Consider the following 18,871-nt stretch of genomic DNA (forward strand, 5'->3'; position numbering starts at 1 on the left):
AAGTTTTACTTCTAATCCAGCAGAGTATGATTTATACACTTCTTCCTTTAGCCCTTGGCTTTCCTGAAAAATCTTGCACACACTAATACCTCTCTTGCCTATTCTTACTGACGTCATTGGCAAAACTTATTTAAGGAGGTGCACTTCAGATCCAAAAAACCCCAGAGCAGTCAAAAGTTGAAAGATGGAAGGAACCAGCTGTAACAACCCAGCACCAGCAAGCTGTCCTAGCATGACCTAGATCAACAGCAAGCTTTATGTATAGCATGCCAGCATTCATACAGGGTAAACGCCGCTGATAATAAGCACCCCTGGATGCTTGTGAAACCATGCTAGTGGAGGGAAATCTCCCCGAAGGGAATCCTGTCACACTGGTAAAGGAAGTGTGTTTTTGTCAACAGAAATCATGCTGATGCTCAGGCTTCTGCTGACACGGCAGTGTTTGTCAGAGCTCACTGCCCCTGCACACCCCAGCTGCCACAGCTTTTGCTACAGATTATACTGGTTCAAGGAGCTGCTCTAGCTCTACTAACATAAGGCCAGCCTGTATTGGTGTAGCTATCTATGCCAGACTTTCATCGCCTTCAGATGTAGCTATACATAACAAAATGCTAAGACAAGATCAAACATAAGTGTCCTGTATGTAAAGAGGAGCGCTGCACAACCAGAGCTGAGCCATCTCAGGCAGTTGAAGAGTTGCTTGGGAGGGTGCTGGAGCAAACACGAGCTGGAGCAACTTAAAAGACCTGCTGTAAGACCCATAGAAGATGAGTTTCTACAAGCCTAGCTTTAGCAGTATTAATACGTTATCACCTCCATTCCTCTGCCAGAGACTTCTCTCAAGAGCAGAGTCAGCACAAGAGAGCGTATCCTTCGGCCTGAAGTGCTGCTGTTGACAGCCCAGAGCCATACCTCAAACTTCCTTTCCTTAGCGTGTTAATGCATTAGGGTCCATTTCCCACATCTCAGCAGCAAATGCTTCCTCTGCCTTCAGAGAGGGATCCACGAAAACTGACCTCTCCAAGACAGCAAATTAGGCCAGTCTCCAGCCACCATACAAAGCAGCTCTAAGGCACAGATCGCAAAGGTTATTCTGGCCCTCCTTTGAACCACCTCGTTGTGCTTTCTGGCTAGAAAAAAGGACTAGAACCATAATGCTTATTTTGCCATTCTTCCTCAATTCGACAATAATTTTATCATACAAATGAGTAGGCCCAGACTCAGCAAACACAGGACAAGAAGCAGAACTTCATCCCATCTCTTTCTTGACCCTCTTTAAGTAAACTAAGGAAAAGTGAAACCCTCCCCTAACTTGCATACTGAGCAATTGCTTCTGGTCAGATCTCTGTGACTCTCTAATGCTCCTGATGTGAGTAAGGCACTTTTTCTCCACAGTAAGTATCTAAATGGAAATTGTTGTTCTTCAGCTTCATCCAGCTCTCCCCTTCTTTAAAAAAAAAAAAAAAAAAAAAAAAGTTAACTTTGAATGCTAGTGTAAAGGTAGCACTAGCACGGCATAAGCAAAGCCCTGCCCTGAGCAGATGGATTTGACAAGCTCCTCCAGACTCCAAAACCAGCTTCTTCAAGATCACTTTATTCAAATTCCTGAGTATATTTCAGGTCAGACTGCTAACAGTCCTTGAAAAAAAACCAAACAAAACCAAAACACCCACCCCACCCCGAATCAACCCCCAACTCCCCTCCAAAGCCCCAAACAATCAGCATATAGCAGGAACTCAGTCATTTCACTGCACGTTTACGGTCTAAACACAATGCAGAAAATGGGCATGATCTTTGTTTTGCAACAGGGTTATTTATTACAGCTTGTTTAAAGAAAAAACCACCTCAACATTCTCTGTCCCAAAGTCAGATATGACACAAAACCACTGGTAGAACAGCTATCCTAAAGGAAGTGTCCAAAAGAATGCTGGACACTAAAGAAATCCTTCACTGTTCAAAAGAGTAACACTGACACCTACTAGGGAAAGCCAAAATATGTAAGCAGGTCACCACTTCCAAGGAAACGATTTCTCTGCCTATGAACAACAAAAGATAGAAGAAATAACTGAAGTCACATTTTTCTTCTGCCTTGCTTCACTATTCAGCTATTATCCAGAGACTTCAGCTTGCTGGAGATCATTTTTTTGGAGACAGCACTCAATTAAATTATGACAGATCACATGCATTATATAAGCTGCTGTGTATCAGGAACTACTCCAAACACAGAGCATGATTTCAGACCCTATTCATTGGTTTGATGGTGTCGCTTAAACCAAGATTCAGTAATAAAAGGGCCAGTGAATACATGCTATGTGAGTTACCTGTCAGTTTTCTACAACTAGGAGATGGAAGTTTACGTCAGTCACTTCTTGGCACAAAATGCGATCCCAGGACTACACCAGTTTAGTGTGGTCAGACATATGCTGATGTGAGAAACAGTTCATAAACTAAGTAACAGCCAACACTGAGTCACGTTGACAGCCGAGATACCCAAAATACTGCAAAGCACCCTCACCCAGATGCTGCAGGACTGAGCACAGATCCCAAAAAGCATTTCTGAACTTCATGGTCATAAACACTACCTAAAAAATTAGACACAGTCTATAAATTAATGCCCAAGTCTGAACATGCGCAGAAAACAAATGCTGAGCATACAGGTTATCTTGGCTGTTTGAGTCACCACATATCCATCCCATCACTTTGTGCTCTGAAATCCAGAAAAGCATCCAAGTCAGCACCGACATTTTTACTGAAGACTCCAAAACTGCACTGCGGCCAGTTGCCTGAAACACCCCCAACCTGCTGAGATTATCCACAAATTCTTAGTCTGTTCCTTGGTATAGAACTGGACAGGTAGCACATGTTCCTACTACTCCATGTAATTTTGAAAGAGCAGGGCTTAACATGGGTTATTCCCTTCTGCTAGCAGAGATACATGAGTCAGGAGTGATCCCTCACCAGCACAAGAAACAGCATCCCCTAATAAAACTACAGGTATTCAATCAAAGTTCTTTCTTTAATTGCACACTATGTTTCACGCCTGTAGGCTGTGCCTCTTTGCTCAGGTGCACACTGGGAGAAATTCCTTTTCAGGCTGGTAAAACACTTCTATCACAAGCAGTCTGAGGCCAGACATGTGAAGAGGCTGAAGCACAAGCAGGCAGCTACACTACCTGCAAGCCCCCCCCCCCCCCCATCTCTGTGGGACAAACGAGACTGGGGAAGGAACCAGGCTCTCTGAACACTGCTCCCTGCTGTAGCAGTTAGCTGTATTGAGCTACCTGAGTATGCAATAAAAATGCAGTGCAAGCCAATATGTATCATTTCTGAATCTGGGCTATGGCATTCTGCACATCAACTAAGACTCTTCAGTACAAGCCAGAGTTGTGTCTGTCACACACATCACAAACATCTTCAATGCAGACAGTCTGCACAAACTCTTGAGCTCTGCATGCAATTAAAAGGCTCTTCCAAGACTACAAAAATAACCCCTTTATTATTTTGGAGGAACCAGGTGACCTTTTTTGTCCTTAACAGTCATCAATAAAAAAATTACTAAAGGAGGATACCAGATCAAATTGGCTGCTGAACTGTGATAGTATGAGAGCTCCAACAGGCAGTCTTGATGGCCCTACTTAGCCACAGCACTTCTCTGAAACAAAAAGGAAGTGGTAGGAAAATGCTCTAACATAGGAGGCAATTATAAGTACATTGCACATGCACTTAGACTAAATCCTTGTTTAGAGAAAGCAACAGAAGAGTAAAAATAGTCCTAGGATGGTTCTGTTTTTTGAAGGAAAAAAATCAATCAGGAGAATAATTAAAATCTCCAGAAGGAAAACACATAAGAAAACCAGTCACTGATGACACTTTTTAATTTGATATGGTCAGACTTTTTCAAAGTAACTTGTAAAACCAACAGAGTAAGACACAACTAGAGGATAGGCAAGTTTCATATTTACAGTCATTGAAAAGCAGTAGTGTAAAAGCATATCTCAAATAGTGGTGACAGAAGCATGGAAACATACAAAGAATAATCTTTTTTAGAACATTATTAGAATTTTATTATATTACCTTCTTAACTATTAAAAGAATCTGTTGCATTTTTTACTGCCTGATTCTAATTCACCAACTCGTCCTCGAAACGACTTGTGATACAAAAAAAAAAAAGCGCCGCTTTTTCTGTTTGTAAACAACAAAAACACCTGCTTTTGTTTTTCCAGACATTATTGAAGTGGCACAACAGAATTAACACTAATGCTCTATTCTTTACCATTAAATTAAAAAAAAACAGTTGGGCAAAGGGAAAAAACCCCCACTCCAAGTCAGCATAATCATTCAGTTGGGTTCTGGATGACAATCAGGAAGTAGTCTTTATCTGGAGGGAAAAAAAAAAAGAAATTATTCTTTCATTGCTGGTGTTTGTTCACAGCAACAATAAATTTCAGCATTTTTTCATATCTCACTGATACACTGTGGGAACTAGAGTTCTGACATTCATTCTCAATGAGCAAAAGAGGCTTGGCATGTCAGATCACTTATAATTTTTCTGAGTCTTACTGAGAAAAAGTCTCAGCTTTAGAAACTGCATGCTCCCAAGCCAATTGAATTTAATCCAGCTTGTGCCTAGGAAATAATAGTAACTGGCACATGCAATGATGGAATCAAAATAGGTGGTACAAGACAGTGATTTCCCTTATCTCACAGGCAGACTGCTGGGCTGCAGCTATATTTTTTCTGGAGCAATGCTTATTCCTCTCTTTTCATCCTTCATATGGAAATTAGAGGGTGCCTCAGCATAAACTCCAGAGCCTGTCTTAAGATCTGCCTTGACCAGTCCTTGCAGAGCAGTCTACTGCAGCCTCTCCATCAGCACAATCCCACCATGAAGCCAATGCTGTATGAAGGCACAAAGCTGAGTTCCTGCCACATTAGTGAACTGTACCCATCTCATTGCTTCCCGTTTCATAATTTGCTGAAATACTGAGGATGTTTCCTGAAAAGAAGGTTGCTGCTGCTATATTCTACAACTCATGATTACAGCTACAATATGCTCTATTACTTTTCTCTGAACTGGAAAATCTGTTAGACTGTTTTCCTTTATCACTTAGTCTACAGTTCTGAACTGAAATTGCTCTCAAAACATATTCCTTTCCAACTCTTGTGGTTTTATACTGAAAAACACAAAACATGAGAGGCTGCAACACGGTCTCGAACACTATTTAACACTTTCTACTTTGATCAACATGAAATGAGGAAAGTGGCTTCCCACATTCAAACATGAAAAAGCAAACTTAGGTCAGTGATAAAAGCTTTCAACTCTGACGAAAGCAAAACAGCTTCTTGGAAAATAAGAGATTATACAATATGAAAAAAAGCAGCCGGCAGAACTCTTCTCTCAGGCTGACACAGCGTCAGTCTCACGAGAAAAGAATTCTGCTGGATTTGCTGATGCCTGCTTTCACGCCACTCACTTTTACCTGGTGCAACCATGATTTCATTTTTCTTGGAGCGGATCCGCAGGAATGTGAGGTCATTCTGGGGATCAATGTCTCGCACAGTGCTCCTTGCCTTCATGATGAAGCTGTGCATGAGGCCCGCATACTGAATTGTTGTAGAGTTGTCCATAGTACTTTTGATAGGAATACCTGCAAGAAACAGGGGACAGCAAGGGTCAGTGACATAACTCCAGAACTAACCCTGCCTTGGGCATCATTAGGTCCAGCTGGGGTGGCTGTTTAACCTAAGTAGATTTTGTCACTACACCAGGCATTAGGAGTGTTCTTTTTAAAGGCTTAGAAGAACATGAACAGAAATAAGATGTGGAAAGGCTAAGATCTGGAACCACAGGTGTAGGTGAGAACTGTTTACCTCTAGTAGCATCAGTGCTTTTCTTTTCCTTTTTCATTTATTTGTTTGGGGTTTTTTATGAGATCTATACATAGAAATAAATAGCAACAAAAATAAGTATCTGTGGGGAGACAGGAAATACCAATGTTTCAGTCTTGTTCTCCTGACTGGGGACAGGTTTTCTTTTCAGAAAGGCTCCTGAACATCAGTTAAACGACATTCAAGTAAGCTGGGCTGGGATTAGAGTTGATTATAGAGGACATCAGCTGCTGCATAAAGGCTTTGACAGAACACAGGCTCAAACACTGGCGTAACTCAAATATTTCTAAGCTTTTGCAATTTATTTTGATTTATTTCCTAAAATAATAAAGTGAGCTTGCAGAACAGCAGAAATAGGAACCCAATTTCCTCTTATTGCCTAACTATTGTCCATCTGCTTTGGCAACAGGAAAAACTTTGCTAAAGACAGACTGTAATCTAAATGCAAGTAGTACAATCAGCAGTCCTTAAAATGCATGTTTAGAATAAGTTATATCTCAGAAAAACCAAGACTGACACGGTACCTTCAGAATTAACAACAATGATTCCCTGCACTCCTTTTTGGCTCTGAATTCGCTTCAGTGTTTCCTCCACCTCAGCCTGCAAACAGAGAAAGCACAAATCAATAGAAGATTTCAGCTGTTACTTGCCTTCCACCAAAGATTTGAAATAATGTGTCTGAAAATACAGCCGCACAAAGATGATTCAAACAAATACTACCTACACCATTCTGTACAGCAAAGCACCTGTACTTTGGTACTACCTTTTCTGCATGACCTTTTCAGTTGTTTTCTATCTGTCTTCACTCATTTGTGATTATAATCTTGTGGAAACCTGGAACTCCCCTCTAATCTTTCCCTCTCTCCTCCTCCCCAACCCTCCCACAACCTCACGCATCAGTTCCTTACTGTAGGCTTGCAACCAGAAGCCTGCTTCATCAGACTGCTACAATTTAGGTGTCAAGCAAAAATCGTGTATGAAAATATACATGGAATTTATGAAAAACATAGAAAAATATACATTCTGGTTGCAAAATTACCTTCCCTTATATCAAATGAATGCTAAGAGCAATTACAAATAAGAAAAGTCAGGGTAAAAACAATGAATAAATACTATTTGTTTATAATTACAAATCCTGCTGGGATAGCTACAAGATTATAATCACTAACAATAATTTAGAGCTTTGCAAAATCAACTTTAAAAAAAAAAGGAAAAATGAAAACTGAAGGCTTAGGCAGCAGCCCCTTTTCCTTCTCTATAAAACCCACCATCAACAGAAGAGCTTTCAAACCCTTCTGCACAAATTCCTTTGCTACAAGACATCAATCAAAATTTAGCTACAGGTTTTCTAAAACCTCAGCACCTGAGCTGCTTTCCACAGCTGGGTGAATATTTGGCATTTTTTATTCCCACTAAAGGAAACAGAGACATGCAGCATCTTTCAGATCCCACACGACAGAGTCCCACAGAAATGGTCTAGGAGGGAAGACAGGAATCACCTGAACTCAGGAAAGGTGAGACCTAAGTGGGGCATGTGGCCAAGACAGCTATGTTTCTTGGGCACCGTGAGTAACCCTCTCTCCACTTCCACCCAGCAGCAAAGAAGCACAGTCATGTTATAAGCCTTGTTGCCTGGGAAGAGGACTTCTCCCAACAAAACAATGTGGCCTCCACCTCAGAACTACTAGCAAACTTCCTGCAGAGTGCTGTTAGTTTGAGTAGCCTGGAGTAACACAAACTATTGCAGGTAAGAGATGATACCACCTGAGTTTGTCTTTATGAAGCAGAGTTTTTCTGTCTTACTCAGCATAGAAAAATTCAGTCATTTCAACAAAACTCTTGCTTATTTTTGAATGCTGGATTATTTTCAAGTGGAAGACAAGGGAAGGGAAACAAAGAACAAACTACAGGGTGTACAAATGCTGAGAGAAATATGGCGGCATACTGTTAAATCCGAAATAATTTCCTGACTTCTTACTAGCAGTATTTAAGTCCTGATTCATTAAATATTTTCCTTCATTGGACCTTAACAAACCTATCTGGATGCAAAGAAGCATCCACAGAGAATGATACTGATTTTTCATTTCTTCTAACAACCAACAGATAATCTAACACACAAGGTAGAAAGATCTGCTCTAACTCTTCACTGCTCTTGACGTAGGAAGGTCTTGCTCCTCCTGTTCTTACTTCCTGACACGCACATACCACTTCACACACACTAGCTATGGTGCTTGTCCAACACCCCTGCAAGCCAGTTCAACTCACCAGACTAGCCAAAATATTACTGAGAAAAAATTTATAAATTTAACTTCTGAAACAAACAAAAACTGTCTTAATAAAGGGTTGAATAACTATAAGAAACAGTATACGGAGAAGGAGAGATGCACTCTAGAAAAGGAGAGTAAATACTCCCCCATCACCCATCTGCTCTTATATAACCTTTGCTGTATGTACAACAGTAGCCTTTATCTTCCTGTTTTCACCTAGAAGGCTTTAACTCCTGGGTTTGCCTAAAAAATATGTCTTATTAGACCATTTCAATTTTCCACCTACAACTTAGGTCAGTACTTATTTCTTTGGAAGTTTTTCCTCCTATTTTGATCCCCAATTTCATGAATGCGTGTGTGCTAGCCAACAATACATTTGAATGGGAAGCAACCTTCAATGCAATTACAATAAAACAAATACGCTCCGGGTTCCACAGGATATTAAACAGCCAGATGTCTTAAGCAGTCTTTTTTCCTGATTGCTTTCCGCTTCTAGGAGTTGTAACTCGGTAGCCGTAAGAAATGCAAAGATTTTCCTCTCAACGTATCTGCAGCCTGCCATCCCACGGCATTATTTCAGTGCTTGACAGAGTTAACTGAAGGTTTATGGGAACGATGCGCTTTCCACCGCAATGATTTTGGGACAGAAGCCCACGGCCAGCACTGCCGGGCAGGCTGGGCTCAGCTGTCACGGTGAACACCACCCCCCCCCCCCCCTCCTCCTCCTCCTCCTCCTCCTCCTCCCCGTGACAAAGCAGAGGCCTCCCGAGCTGCCCGACTCGGCCGCTGCCCTGTGAAACACCGGCGAGCCGCAGGAGACAAGAAACCTCCCGGCACAACACCGACTCAACAAGAAAGGGCCAGACCCGCGCGTTCCCAGCACAGAAACCGAACCCCAGGCAGACGGGGAGGGGGGGACTGAGAGACACTGGAGAGAGATCAAACGACTGCCAACAGCTAGGTCCCGCTTCTACTCAGTGCAGGGCACCGGCCGGCCCGGACATCCGCCCGGGCGGGGGCAGCCCCTCTGGCCGAAGGGGTCCGAGGACCGGTCCTCTCCGCCTCGGTCTGCGGGGCGCTGGCGGTAGCGCCAACAGGCCGGAGCCCCCGGGGGCCGGGCGAGAGAGGCGGCACGGGGCCCCCCGGGCCTGGCCGCGGGGCAGCGCCGGACGGGAGGAGACGCCCCGGCCCCGGGGGGGGTGACACGACCCCGCTCCCGCCAGCCCGGGCAGGACCCCAGCGCCCGCCGCGGCCTCACCCACCATCTCGAGCCGCCGCCGCCGCCGCCGCCGCCGCCTCTCCGCCCAGTCACGGCACCGCGCGCATGCGCCGCCCGCTGCGCCAATCCGCGGGGAGGAGCGGCGGGCCGGCCGTCACGACGTAGGCCCTGCCCTGGAAGCACTTGTCTCAACGGCGGGGAGGAGGGGGGAGCCGGGTGGCGGAGCTGGATGGCGGCGTTTCCACGGAAAAGCCCGGCCCGGATCGCCTCAGGGCCCGGTCCCGGGCGGCCGTTGCGGGCGGGGAGCCGTCGCTTGGCGGCCGTCGGGTCCTTGATCTCGCGTAAGGGCCTTTGGTCTAAACCCTCACAACTTTACCCCTCAAATAAAGCAAAGAGGTGACACGCACCGCCGGTGCGTGAGGCGCCGGGCAGGGCGGGGATGGTCAGTCCAGGCCCCACTGCCGCGGACAGGCAGCGCGCACCCCTAAAACTGCTGGGCTGGTGGGAACCTACCTGCCGCGGCCCCTAGGAAGTGAGGTGAGGCGGTAAGGCTGTGTCTGCTGCCAGTATGGGAAACGTAAACGCTCAGCCCGCCGCTATAGGGCCACGTCCTGTGGTCTGAAGGCAAAACGAAGTAACACACTCATGCACCGTTATCGGACACAGCCCTAGCTGGTGTTACACAATAGCAGCAGTTAGTACTTTCCCCCTTTCATCTGGAATCCAGGCTCTGCTCGATTGCAGTGCTGCTTCCTTCAGCACCACTCTCGCGCAAGCAGAAAACTGCCATTCAGCTAACGCTCGGCTCCTCTCAAGTTACAGAAAGCAGGTGTTTGTCAGGTAAAAAGTAGAAGCGTGACCTCAAAGTATTTTTTGTCTTTTTCCCAAGATACTCTGAAAACCAGGATTTGACAGCAGATAAGCTCACCGGTCCTTCAAAGCTGGCAGGGACTACTTTCTGCTCAGAGAAAACAGAAGATTTCTCCAACAAACCCTGTCATTTTTGCACTACTGTAGGGCTGATAGGTTGAGAGTGGACATGAGATCAGGCACCTTCAGAGATCAGGAACGGATCCTTCTTTAGGATTCAAGAGATGCTGCTATTTTCTCATCTAGTGGATATTTACAGCTCTGCAACCTAATTAATTTAAATTCTAATCTCGCTTACCAGTCCAGCAGTAAGTTTTAAAGCTTGCTTACAGAATGTCATTCTACCATAGGTTGATTCCACTTCTGGTCCCACCAACGATGACAAGATTTGGTCAATAGGTAAGCAGTGCAGAGCTGCTATTAGAGACCTAAACCAAACAAGGTTTTGTTTAAACTAAACAAGTACTCCCATCTTGCCAACTACAAACCCATCAATAACCTCAACCAGGACTGGTACAGACATTAGCAGCAGCAGCACAGAACAAAATAGTGAGGAACTAATGCAATGGTGCAACTGAGGTGTACATTTACCATATCATACATTTACCGTCCATTGCATTGCGATTCTGTTTTAGTCCCGTCCCCCCCCCCCCCCCCGATATACATGAAATATCCTCATAGCTGTACTAACTTAAAACTACCCAAAGCAGTGTCAAATTTTGGGTTTACACAACTTACTAGCATGCTTTTAAGTGATCTCATCCAAATCATGGAGGAAGCAACTCAAAACTAACCTCCCCTGCTGCAGAAAAAAGGCAGTTATTATTGCATATATTTACTTGGCATAGAAAATCATACGTGGGATGTGCTGCTACTAACAAAACTGTAATAACCGAGCCTGCGTGAACATCTGGGAAAATATGCAGAGTGAAAACCCAGTGGGAAGGTCTGCAGCAAGGAAGATTACCCTCAGTGGAGGACGAGCAGTTTAGGGAACATTTGAACAAACTGAATGCAAACAAGTTCATGAGACCTGATGGGATGTACCTGTGAGCGCTGAGGGAGCTGGCCAATGTCATTGTAAAGCCTATCCCAATTATCTTTGAAAGGTTGAGGCAATCAGGGGAGGTTCCTGATCACAGAAAGAATGTAAATAACCACTTCTCCTTTCAAGGAGGAGGATTAGGGTAACTACAAGGCTGGTCAGTCTCATCTGAGCTTTTTTCCCCTCCTTCCTGTCAAACTGTCATTCCTAAACAGAAAACACAAACTTGCACAGTAATACCTCATTTTTGTTATCACCGCAATAGTGGTACAAGAAAATGTTAAAGCTGTGGCTCCTGCAGAGCCTTTCTCCAGACTATCTCCCTCAGAGTACCACCACTAACAGACCAGCAGCCTCACTGTCTCCTTGAGGCAGCATCCCCAGCACCATGAGCACTAAAAATTCAGGAATTGTTGTATTTGCAGTTTCTAACCAGTCACAAAGACAGCTGTGTCTGAAATCTCCTAATGAAGTTCCAATGCAACCAACAATAGAAAAAGAGGTCTCAGGAAAGAAACATTCCTAAAGAACTTTGCTAGAAGGACAACTTCAGGCAGCCTAACCCCTCACCCCCCAAAAAGCAGACAGACAATTTATTTGCACGCAGATGCTTCATAACACAGAAGAACAACGACGAAACTACCAGCTCTTTAAGTAGTTTTATAAAAGTATTTGACTTACTGAGATACTGTTACAGTTACCTGAGTATTTGAAATTACAATGCAAGGAAATTTCAACAATGAATTTCAGTACAGTATTTTACAATCCAGTGCTGCTGATCCCAGTTTATATACGAGTTCACTAGAGCACATATACACAAACAGTGATTCTTGAAGAAAATTAAAAGAGACCACAAAAAGGGGGCTGGAGATACCAATATAACAGAGTGAGCTGAGATTACAAATCCAGTGCAGCATGTAATAAAAATGCAAACAAACAAAAAAAAAAACCAAGCATTTTTTTTGTTTTACTTTTCTCAGTATAATAAAAAAAGCTTTTTTTTTTTTTTTTAAAAAACACAAGCAACTGGATTAAAAAAAATGAAATTCCATACTAGATCAGATGAAGACATGATGCATTTACGGTGCATTTCATTAGTATATTAACATTTCCTGAGCTACCCAGAACAATAAGGCTTTGTTAATTCTTAGATCAGTGGCTCAGCATTTAATTTTCTCATGTCATTCTCATAAGGCAAAATTCTAAATAAAAGCTATTTTAATAGTTGAAAACTAGGATCAATTGACAGTTGCGTATGAATATACATTTGTGACATACTATGAATTTATGCAGCTTAGGTTGCTAAATAATTTGAAGTAGTGGGAGACAAATTCATTAATCTCTGCTGAAAATCTTACTTGGAAGTCCAATTCATAATAACCTATTATCTGGGATACAAGATGATGTGGGCTCATCCACATGTTGTTTTCACCAGATCCCTATAAAGAACAGAAAAGTGCACCAGTGGCTTACATTAATTCCTTTTTATTTCTACACAACACACTGTAAAAAATTAACAATTTGTTAGCATTCACAATGCTGACAAAGTAAAATGCTTAAGTAATCTTAACCTCTGACTTCAGAAACATTGCCAATTTAACACAGTAAAGTTGCTTTGGATTTTTTATATTTTGGCCAAATCCAATGTTTCACAGATTATCCCCCCCCTCCCCCCCAATTCTTTATTTGCAACATTTTAAAATCATATCTGGTGCTTGGGATATCCAGCCCCCTTTCCCCCATCCTAATACAGCAGAAGAGACATATAAACATGCCATTTAAATTAAAGAAAGAAAAATGGAATAAGTGGAATACCGGACTGCAAAAATATATACAAGCATTTACCTTTTTCCTGAACTAAACATTTCAACCATAAAAATATTAAACAGCCATACCCTATAGAACTAGGGCTAAGGCTATTTCAATTATAACTATTCTTTATTTTAAAAATATAGGGCTGAAAGCCTTTTGGGTGATATTTATACATTAACAATAGTTCTAGGTTCCCTACATGAATCATAAAGCATTATGCAGAACACAGACTATTTTTCATAGCTTAATCTTGCATTATCTTGCTTAATTTAATCTCTCTTGTAAATATGTTAGATAACTACATTTCATTGTAAGAATTAATATAAACAGAAAATATTTATAAGGCTTTTTTCTCCTCATGAGCTGTATGCTGTAATATATCCATCAAATGTTTTGAAGTTGGCAGATTTTCCTCCTAGTAAAACCATGAAGTCAGGTTAGTTCTCGCCATCAATGAAACTGTAAAAGAGGGTCATTTCTGCATCATCAGAAACTTTTCCTTGCCTTTCTTAGAATATGCATGACAAAAGAGCTATTCACTCTAAAGTCTAACCATTCTGCCTTCCAATAAGCATTTATTACTTTGTATGACTCAAAAAACTCTTGAAGTCAGTTAAAAACTGTAGTGTCTTCGTTCTTCTTAGGCCTGAATCAGTTTTTCCCTCTTATAGTTTAGACAGAAGGGACAGCAGGAAAGAAATATTCTTTTCAAGACTGGAAGTTCAGTTCTACGGCTTCCCACTGTCCTATTTCAGCTCCAGTATCTAGAAGCCTCTTAAAAACAGCTCCTGTCCCAATGCTTTGAGCTGCAGTTATGCTTTACTATGTGCTACACGCTATTTCAAGTGTCACGTCTCTTACTATAGCTAACAGCTCATCTCATTGAAGTTTGCTTTGCTCCCTTCAGATAGGGCAAGAGCTGACCATACCCAAAAAGTGCATTCAGTCTAAAGGAGCAGTAAAATGCAAAATGCTATTGTAAACCAGAAGGGAATTGAATATGAACAGATTCTAAAAGGAAGTAAAAGATCTTATTAATACAATAGGAACTCACTACAAAAGTTACTAGCTCTAAGCAGCTTAGGGTGAATTAGCTTAGAAACCTCCCCAAAAAACTTTAGTTTCAGTCTTTATAGAACTATTTACTGATGCTCCAGCTTTTATAAAATCTGTAATCCATGTCTGAACTTTCTAATCCTCTTAGCCTTAGCCAGTATCACATATCAGTTCATCAGCAAAAATAAGTATTATCATTTTCTGAATCCAGTTGTTTTGTACCTCTTCCTGAGAACCCAATATTGTCTTCAGAGCAAACTGGCTGCAACATTGAAGAATAACACTGAGAATAATGTCTGTTAACACTTTTGACAAGAAACATCAGTCTGCAAACGGGAATCTAAATGGAATCAGTGCAATCCCAGGTGGTCTTGTCTTTTGCAAAACTAGTGAAGTACCACAGTGTTAAGATTGATTTAAAAGTTAAATGTGTTACACAGAAAAAGATCAGAATTCTTCTAAGGGCACACAGAAATGTTCCAACAACTTTGGGTGGGTGTCTGTTTTGCTGAAATTAGCAGGATTGGGAAAAACCAAAGCAAAGCTATGCCCTGGATTTGTGCCACAGTTTGACATCCCCTTAACAGCAGCTTGAATCCAGCTGGCATGTGAGCAGATTCCAAGCAGGGAAAAAACAGTCTGGCCACACTCGAGTTAGAAAAAAAGGGGCTTAAGCAATTAATTTGCTCACGGTACACAGAGGATGGTTACAAGCTGGCTCTAATAACCCTGCTGTAAAGAGGCTTATGATGATGCTGCAGCATTGCAGCTACCAATGAACTTCCCAGTGCATCAGTAGCAAAAAATGCTACTAAAAAGGAAAGACAAAACTATTGTTAAAAATCTGTCAGTCATTAAGGACACATTCTAATTAATGAATGGTAAAACAAAGCAGAGCCCAAAGCTGTATTAAACCTCTACTTAGGTCATATTTCATTTGTAGCCATATCTGCTCATTTGATTTCTGAAAGTGCTCAGTAGAAATCCAGAGTTAATGTGGATAAAACCTCAGGATAATATCCATTTACTTACACATTAGTATTGTTAAATAAATCCAAGTCAAGACTACTTTACAATGAAGTGTGCAACAAGCAGAAGTGAAGAACATACATCGTGTTGAGTTCACATTCTTCAAGGTGCAAATTTTAGCTATTCTTGCCCAAATCCTTCTGTTTCTTCAATTGCGAACAACAGCTTTTCCTTCAACTGCTCGTAGTTCTTATAGGGTGGAAGGTCTAAGCGATTGAAACTGAAAATAAAGAAGAAACTTAAGTACTGAAAAATAATTAAACCATCACAAAAAAAAAATCCATTATGATTATGGGTAATTAAACTTTTTGCTGTGTAGATGGGATACCTGGATTTATACCCTGTGAAGAGCTGACTACTGACAAAAATTTATACATTTCTAAGAGCAAAAGTTAGAGTTCAAGTGCTTGAACAGTGATAGTTTTCTAGAAATGCAGTGTACTAGGTAAGAAGTTTCACTAACTTTTTCTAGTTGTTAACTAGAGTCATCATTCACATTTGAAGTTTTAAATTTGTGTGGTTTTACTAAACACTAATACACCTGAGGAACTGAGTATAAGCTACCTTTTCTTTAGGGAAGGGAGAGTGAATGTGGCTACTTCACTATCAAGATGCAGTGTAGTGATATCAACCCCAAATTCTTTAGACAATACTGTTTATTACTTTAAATTTTCAGTAATACACAAATCCATGGAATTTACAATGGAATCTACTCCATGCCAGAAGAGTTTTTCAAAAGTGTAGCTATTATTCAACAAAAAAGTTTATTGGTATAACTTGGTGTTTGCTTTCACACGGTCTCAACCATTTACATATATTACCCATTTACTAAAATCTCCAAGTACATTGTTGTCAGCAAAACCAGAACAACACTAATACTCTGATTTGTTACATACTCACCAGGTATGACTTCTAGGTAACCAGTTTTCCTTTCCAACTTTTTCAATACAAAATTTTTGGGGTCCATTGCTCCCTGTAACAAATGCAAATAAACAAGGCATAGATCTAGCTATCTTTGTAATCAATAGGTAATACATTACAACAGAAGTATGAAAGGCTTAAACACAAGATTATCATTACTTGCACAGAAAAAAAGACATCTGTCTTTCACTATGTAACACTGTCTAGAAAAGTATGCCTGTGGTGAAATACATAAATTTGAAGAGATTTTGAAACTCAATACAACAGATGTAAACATTCCCTCATCTCTTTTTCCATCATAGCTCAAGTATATGCAGAATTTACAAAATAGCATTCAATATAAAATTCATTAAAAACGTCCATAAATGTAAAACTTGATTCTTTAAAAAAACCCAAATTATCTAATGCATTAAAGGGATTATTAATGCATACCCATGAGGTCAGCAAATCCTCCCACTGGTAATCTGCATGTTCCAGTAACAAACTGCAAAAGCCTCATTCTCTTCTCATTATCTATTTCTTTCACAAACTGAAAAATAGTAATTGAAATAAACATTTAGGTATAGACTTGATATTCAGATTTTCACATCATCATCATCTTTAGATTAACAAATTACATGACTGTTACTAATAGCTGGATGTCCTGGTTTCGGCTGGGATAGAGTTAATTTTCTTTCTAGTAGCTGGTACAGTGTTATGTTTTGGGTTCAGTGTGAGAATAATGCTGATAACACACTGATGTTTTCAGTTGTTTCTAAGTAGTGTTTATACTAAGTCAAGGATTTTTCAGCTTCTCATGCCCAGCCAGCAGGAAGGCTGGAGGGGCACAACAAGTTGGGAGGGGACACAGCCAGGGCAGCTGACCCAAACTGGCCAAAGGGATATTCCATACCATGTGATGTCATGTCCAGTATATAAACTAAGGGGAGCTGGGGGAAAGAAATCGCTGCTTAGGAACTAACTGGGCATCGGTCAGCAAGTGGTGAGCAATTGCACTGTGCATCACTTGTTCTGTATATTCCAATCCCTTTATTATTATTGTCATTTTATGATAATTATCATCATTATTATTGTCTTCCTTTCTGTCCTATTAAACTGTTCTTATCTCAACCCATGAGTTTTACTTTTTTTCAATTCTCTTCCCCATTCCACTGGGTGGGGAGGAGTGAGCAAGCAGCTATGTGGTGCTTAGTTGCTGGCTGGGGTTAAACCACAACACTGGATTAGCAGTAACAATTTATATTTACACACTACAGATCTGTTTGATAATTCTGACTATTGTTTACTAAGCTGTAGCTGTGCTCTGTAATTTCTGTTGGTCTGAGAATAAAACAAAGTCTACAAACCTGCCAGAACCATACTATCTGTCTGCTGGTCCTGGTATAGTGCCGGTAGATGGTATGCCTCTGCCAGTCATTCAAATCAATTTCTTGCATTCCACACAGAAGCACCTGTAGGGGAGAAAAAGGGAAATCAGCCTGTGAGTACAAGTTATGACTTTTCTTCTGTGACTTCCCACATGGCAAAATAGAACATCAACTGCACCCATACTTGGAAGCATCTGCAAAGACAGTATACTTGGTTTTTATTTTAAACTTTATTCAAAACTTCTACAACAAAAAATGATGACTGCTTATGAAGCGTATTTGGAAAGGCCACAAAATAGAAAGCATCTCTGTTATGAAAAATGGAATAATTGGTTGCATTTACAAATTCAAGCCAGGAAGTTTATCATTGCCCAGCCATACAATTCTCCACTAGGAACAGGATGTTTTGTTTTTATGTTTTTATCTTTTAAAATTGAACAGATGCTTCAGAAAGTGTAAGTTTGAGAGATCAAAACCATCTAGAAACCTGGCCCAGTCTGTATGTGATCATCCATTGCATATCTGGTTTTATCTCCCTCTCTGTCAAGTTACTCATTCTTTGAATACTGGCAAATCAAATTGCTGAGCATTACAAAAGCAATTAGATAAGAAATTTCTACTGGCAGAATCTTAGCTTTTAGAAACATGTAAGTAGGCTGCAAAGAGGAAAGTGAAAGGAAACACACTAATCAAATACTACTCCATAAAGTTTCCCTCATATACCCTATAAAACTGAGTTGTCAGCCTTAAGAGAGTCCTGCTCTTCAGACATAATGACTGGAGTTTAAGTATTTTATGAATAACAACCTGGATCTAGCAATAGCCAAACAATCCTTTACCTCCAGTTCCTTAGCATCAAAATACTGCAAATACTGTTGTGGCAGAATTTCATTAAAGCCTTCAAAGAAAGCCTGTGTCTGCTCCTCAACACCTCGGGAAAGTCTCCATTCTGCTACTAGCCTGTAAAAGAAGATACAGAAAGATAATTTAAATGGCCTGTGCTAACCCAAGTCCACATGTTTGTTAGCCTATTTTGAGATGAACTGTAAGCTAGGTTAAAAAAAAAAATTAAAAATGGAAAGTCTGGAAAGTTCTGGGGATAGAGCATTGTATAATTTTATTAGTAACCTGTACTCTGTGCAAACAATTTTGTTTTTTCTTTAAGTTAAAACCCTGTTTCCAACCATTCTGCTACAGAAAGTATTTTAGACTCAAAGAGGAGGCAGCATCTGTTCACTGATTATATTAAAGAGAGCACAGCAGTCCCTAAATATTTCAAGAAAGAAAAAAATGCAGAGCTATATTTGTCTAATATTCTCCCCAGAAATCTCAGTCATTATCCATGAAAAGGTAAAAACTAGGTCAAGTTGTACTGGTGAAGATAAGTAGGACTGCT

At 41.0% G+C, this 18,871-nt stretch overlaps 2 protein-coding genes across 14 annotated transcripts in view; both read right to left on the minus strand.

Annotated features, from left to right (window-relative positions):
• Positions 1 to 3,857: 3,857 nt before the first annotated feature.
• DYNLRB1 (dynein light chain roadblock-type 1) lies at positions 3,858 to 9,492 on the minus strand. 2 transcript variants are annotated; one of them, XM_049817606.1, is made up of 4 exons: positions 9,419 to 9,492; positions 6,414 to 6,489; positions 5,475 to 5,648; positions 3,858 to 4,378 (listed from the first exon to the last, which is right to left on the minus strand). In XM_049817606.1, exons 1-4 carry the CDS (start codon positions 9,419 to 9,421, stop codon positions 4,335 to 4,337), a joined length of 297 nt encoding a protein of 98 aa, XP_049673563.1. In that variant the 5' UTR covers positions 9,422 to 9,492; the 3' UTR covers positions 3,858 to 4,334. The 2 variants fall into 2 exon arrangements, with proteins under 2 accessions (XP_049673563.1, XP_049673564.1); XM_049817607.1 differs by having other exon boundaries at positions 5,481 to 5,648; positions 9,419 to 9,491.
• ITCH (itchy E3 ubiquitin protein ligase) overlaps positions 6,428 to 18,871 on the minus strand; it is a 72,311-nt gene continuing 59,867 nt past the window's right edge. For 6 of the 12 annotated variants that reach the window (XM_049817545.1, XM_049817549.1, XM_049817548.1 and 3 more), the window contains 5 exons: positions 18,315 to 18,435; positions 17,455 to 17,559; positions 16,541 to 16,637; positions 16,088 to 16,160; positions 11,938 to 15,407 (listed from right to left, as the gene is read on the minus strand). In XM_049817545.1, the coding sequence (XP_049673502.1) occupies positions 15,308 to 15,407; positions 16,088 to 16,160; positions 16,541 to 16,637; positions 17,455 to 17,559; positions 18,315 to 18,435 (496 nt within the window). In that variant the 3' untranslated portion in view covers positions 11,938 to 15,307. Of the gene's footprint in view, positions 6,490 to 11,937; positions 15,408 to 16,087; positions 16,161 to 16,540; positions 16,638 to 17,454; positions 17,560 to 18,314; positions 18,436 to 18,871 lie in introns of those variants that run through there. The other 6 variants (XM_049817542.1, XR_007508164.1, XR_007508163.1 and 3 more) reach the window with 6 other exon arrangements.

This window comes from Accipiter gentilis, chromosome 14 (assembly GCF_929443795.1).
Source record: "Accipiter gentilis chromosome 14, bAccGen1.1, whole genome shotgun sequence".
In the NCBI taxonomy this organism is placed as follows: Eukaryota; Metazoa; Chordata; class Aves; order Accipitriformes; family Accipitridae; genus Astur; species Astur gentilis.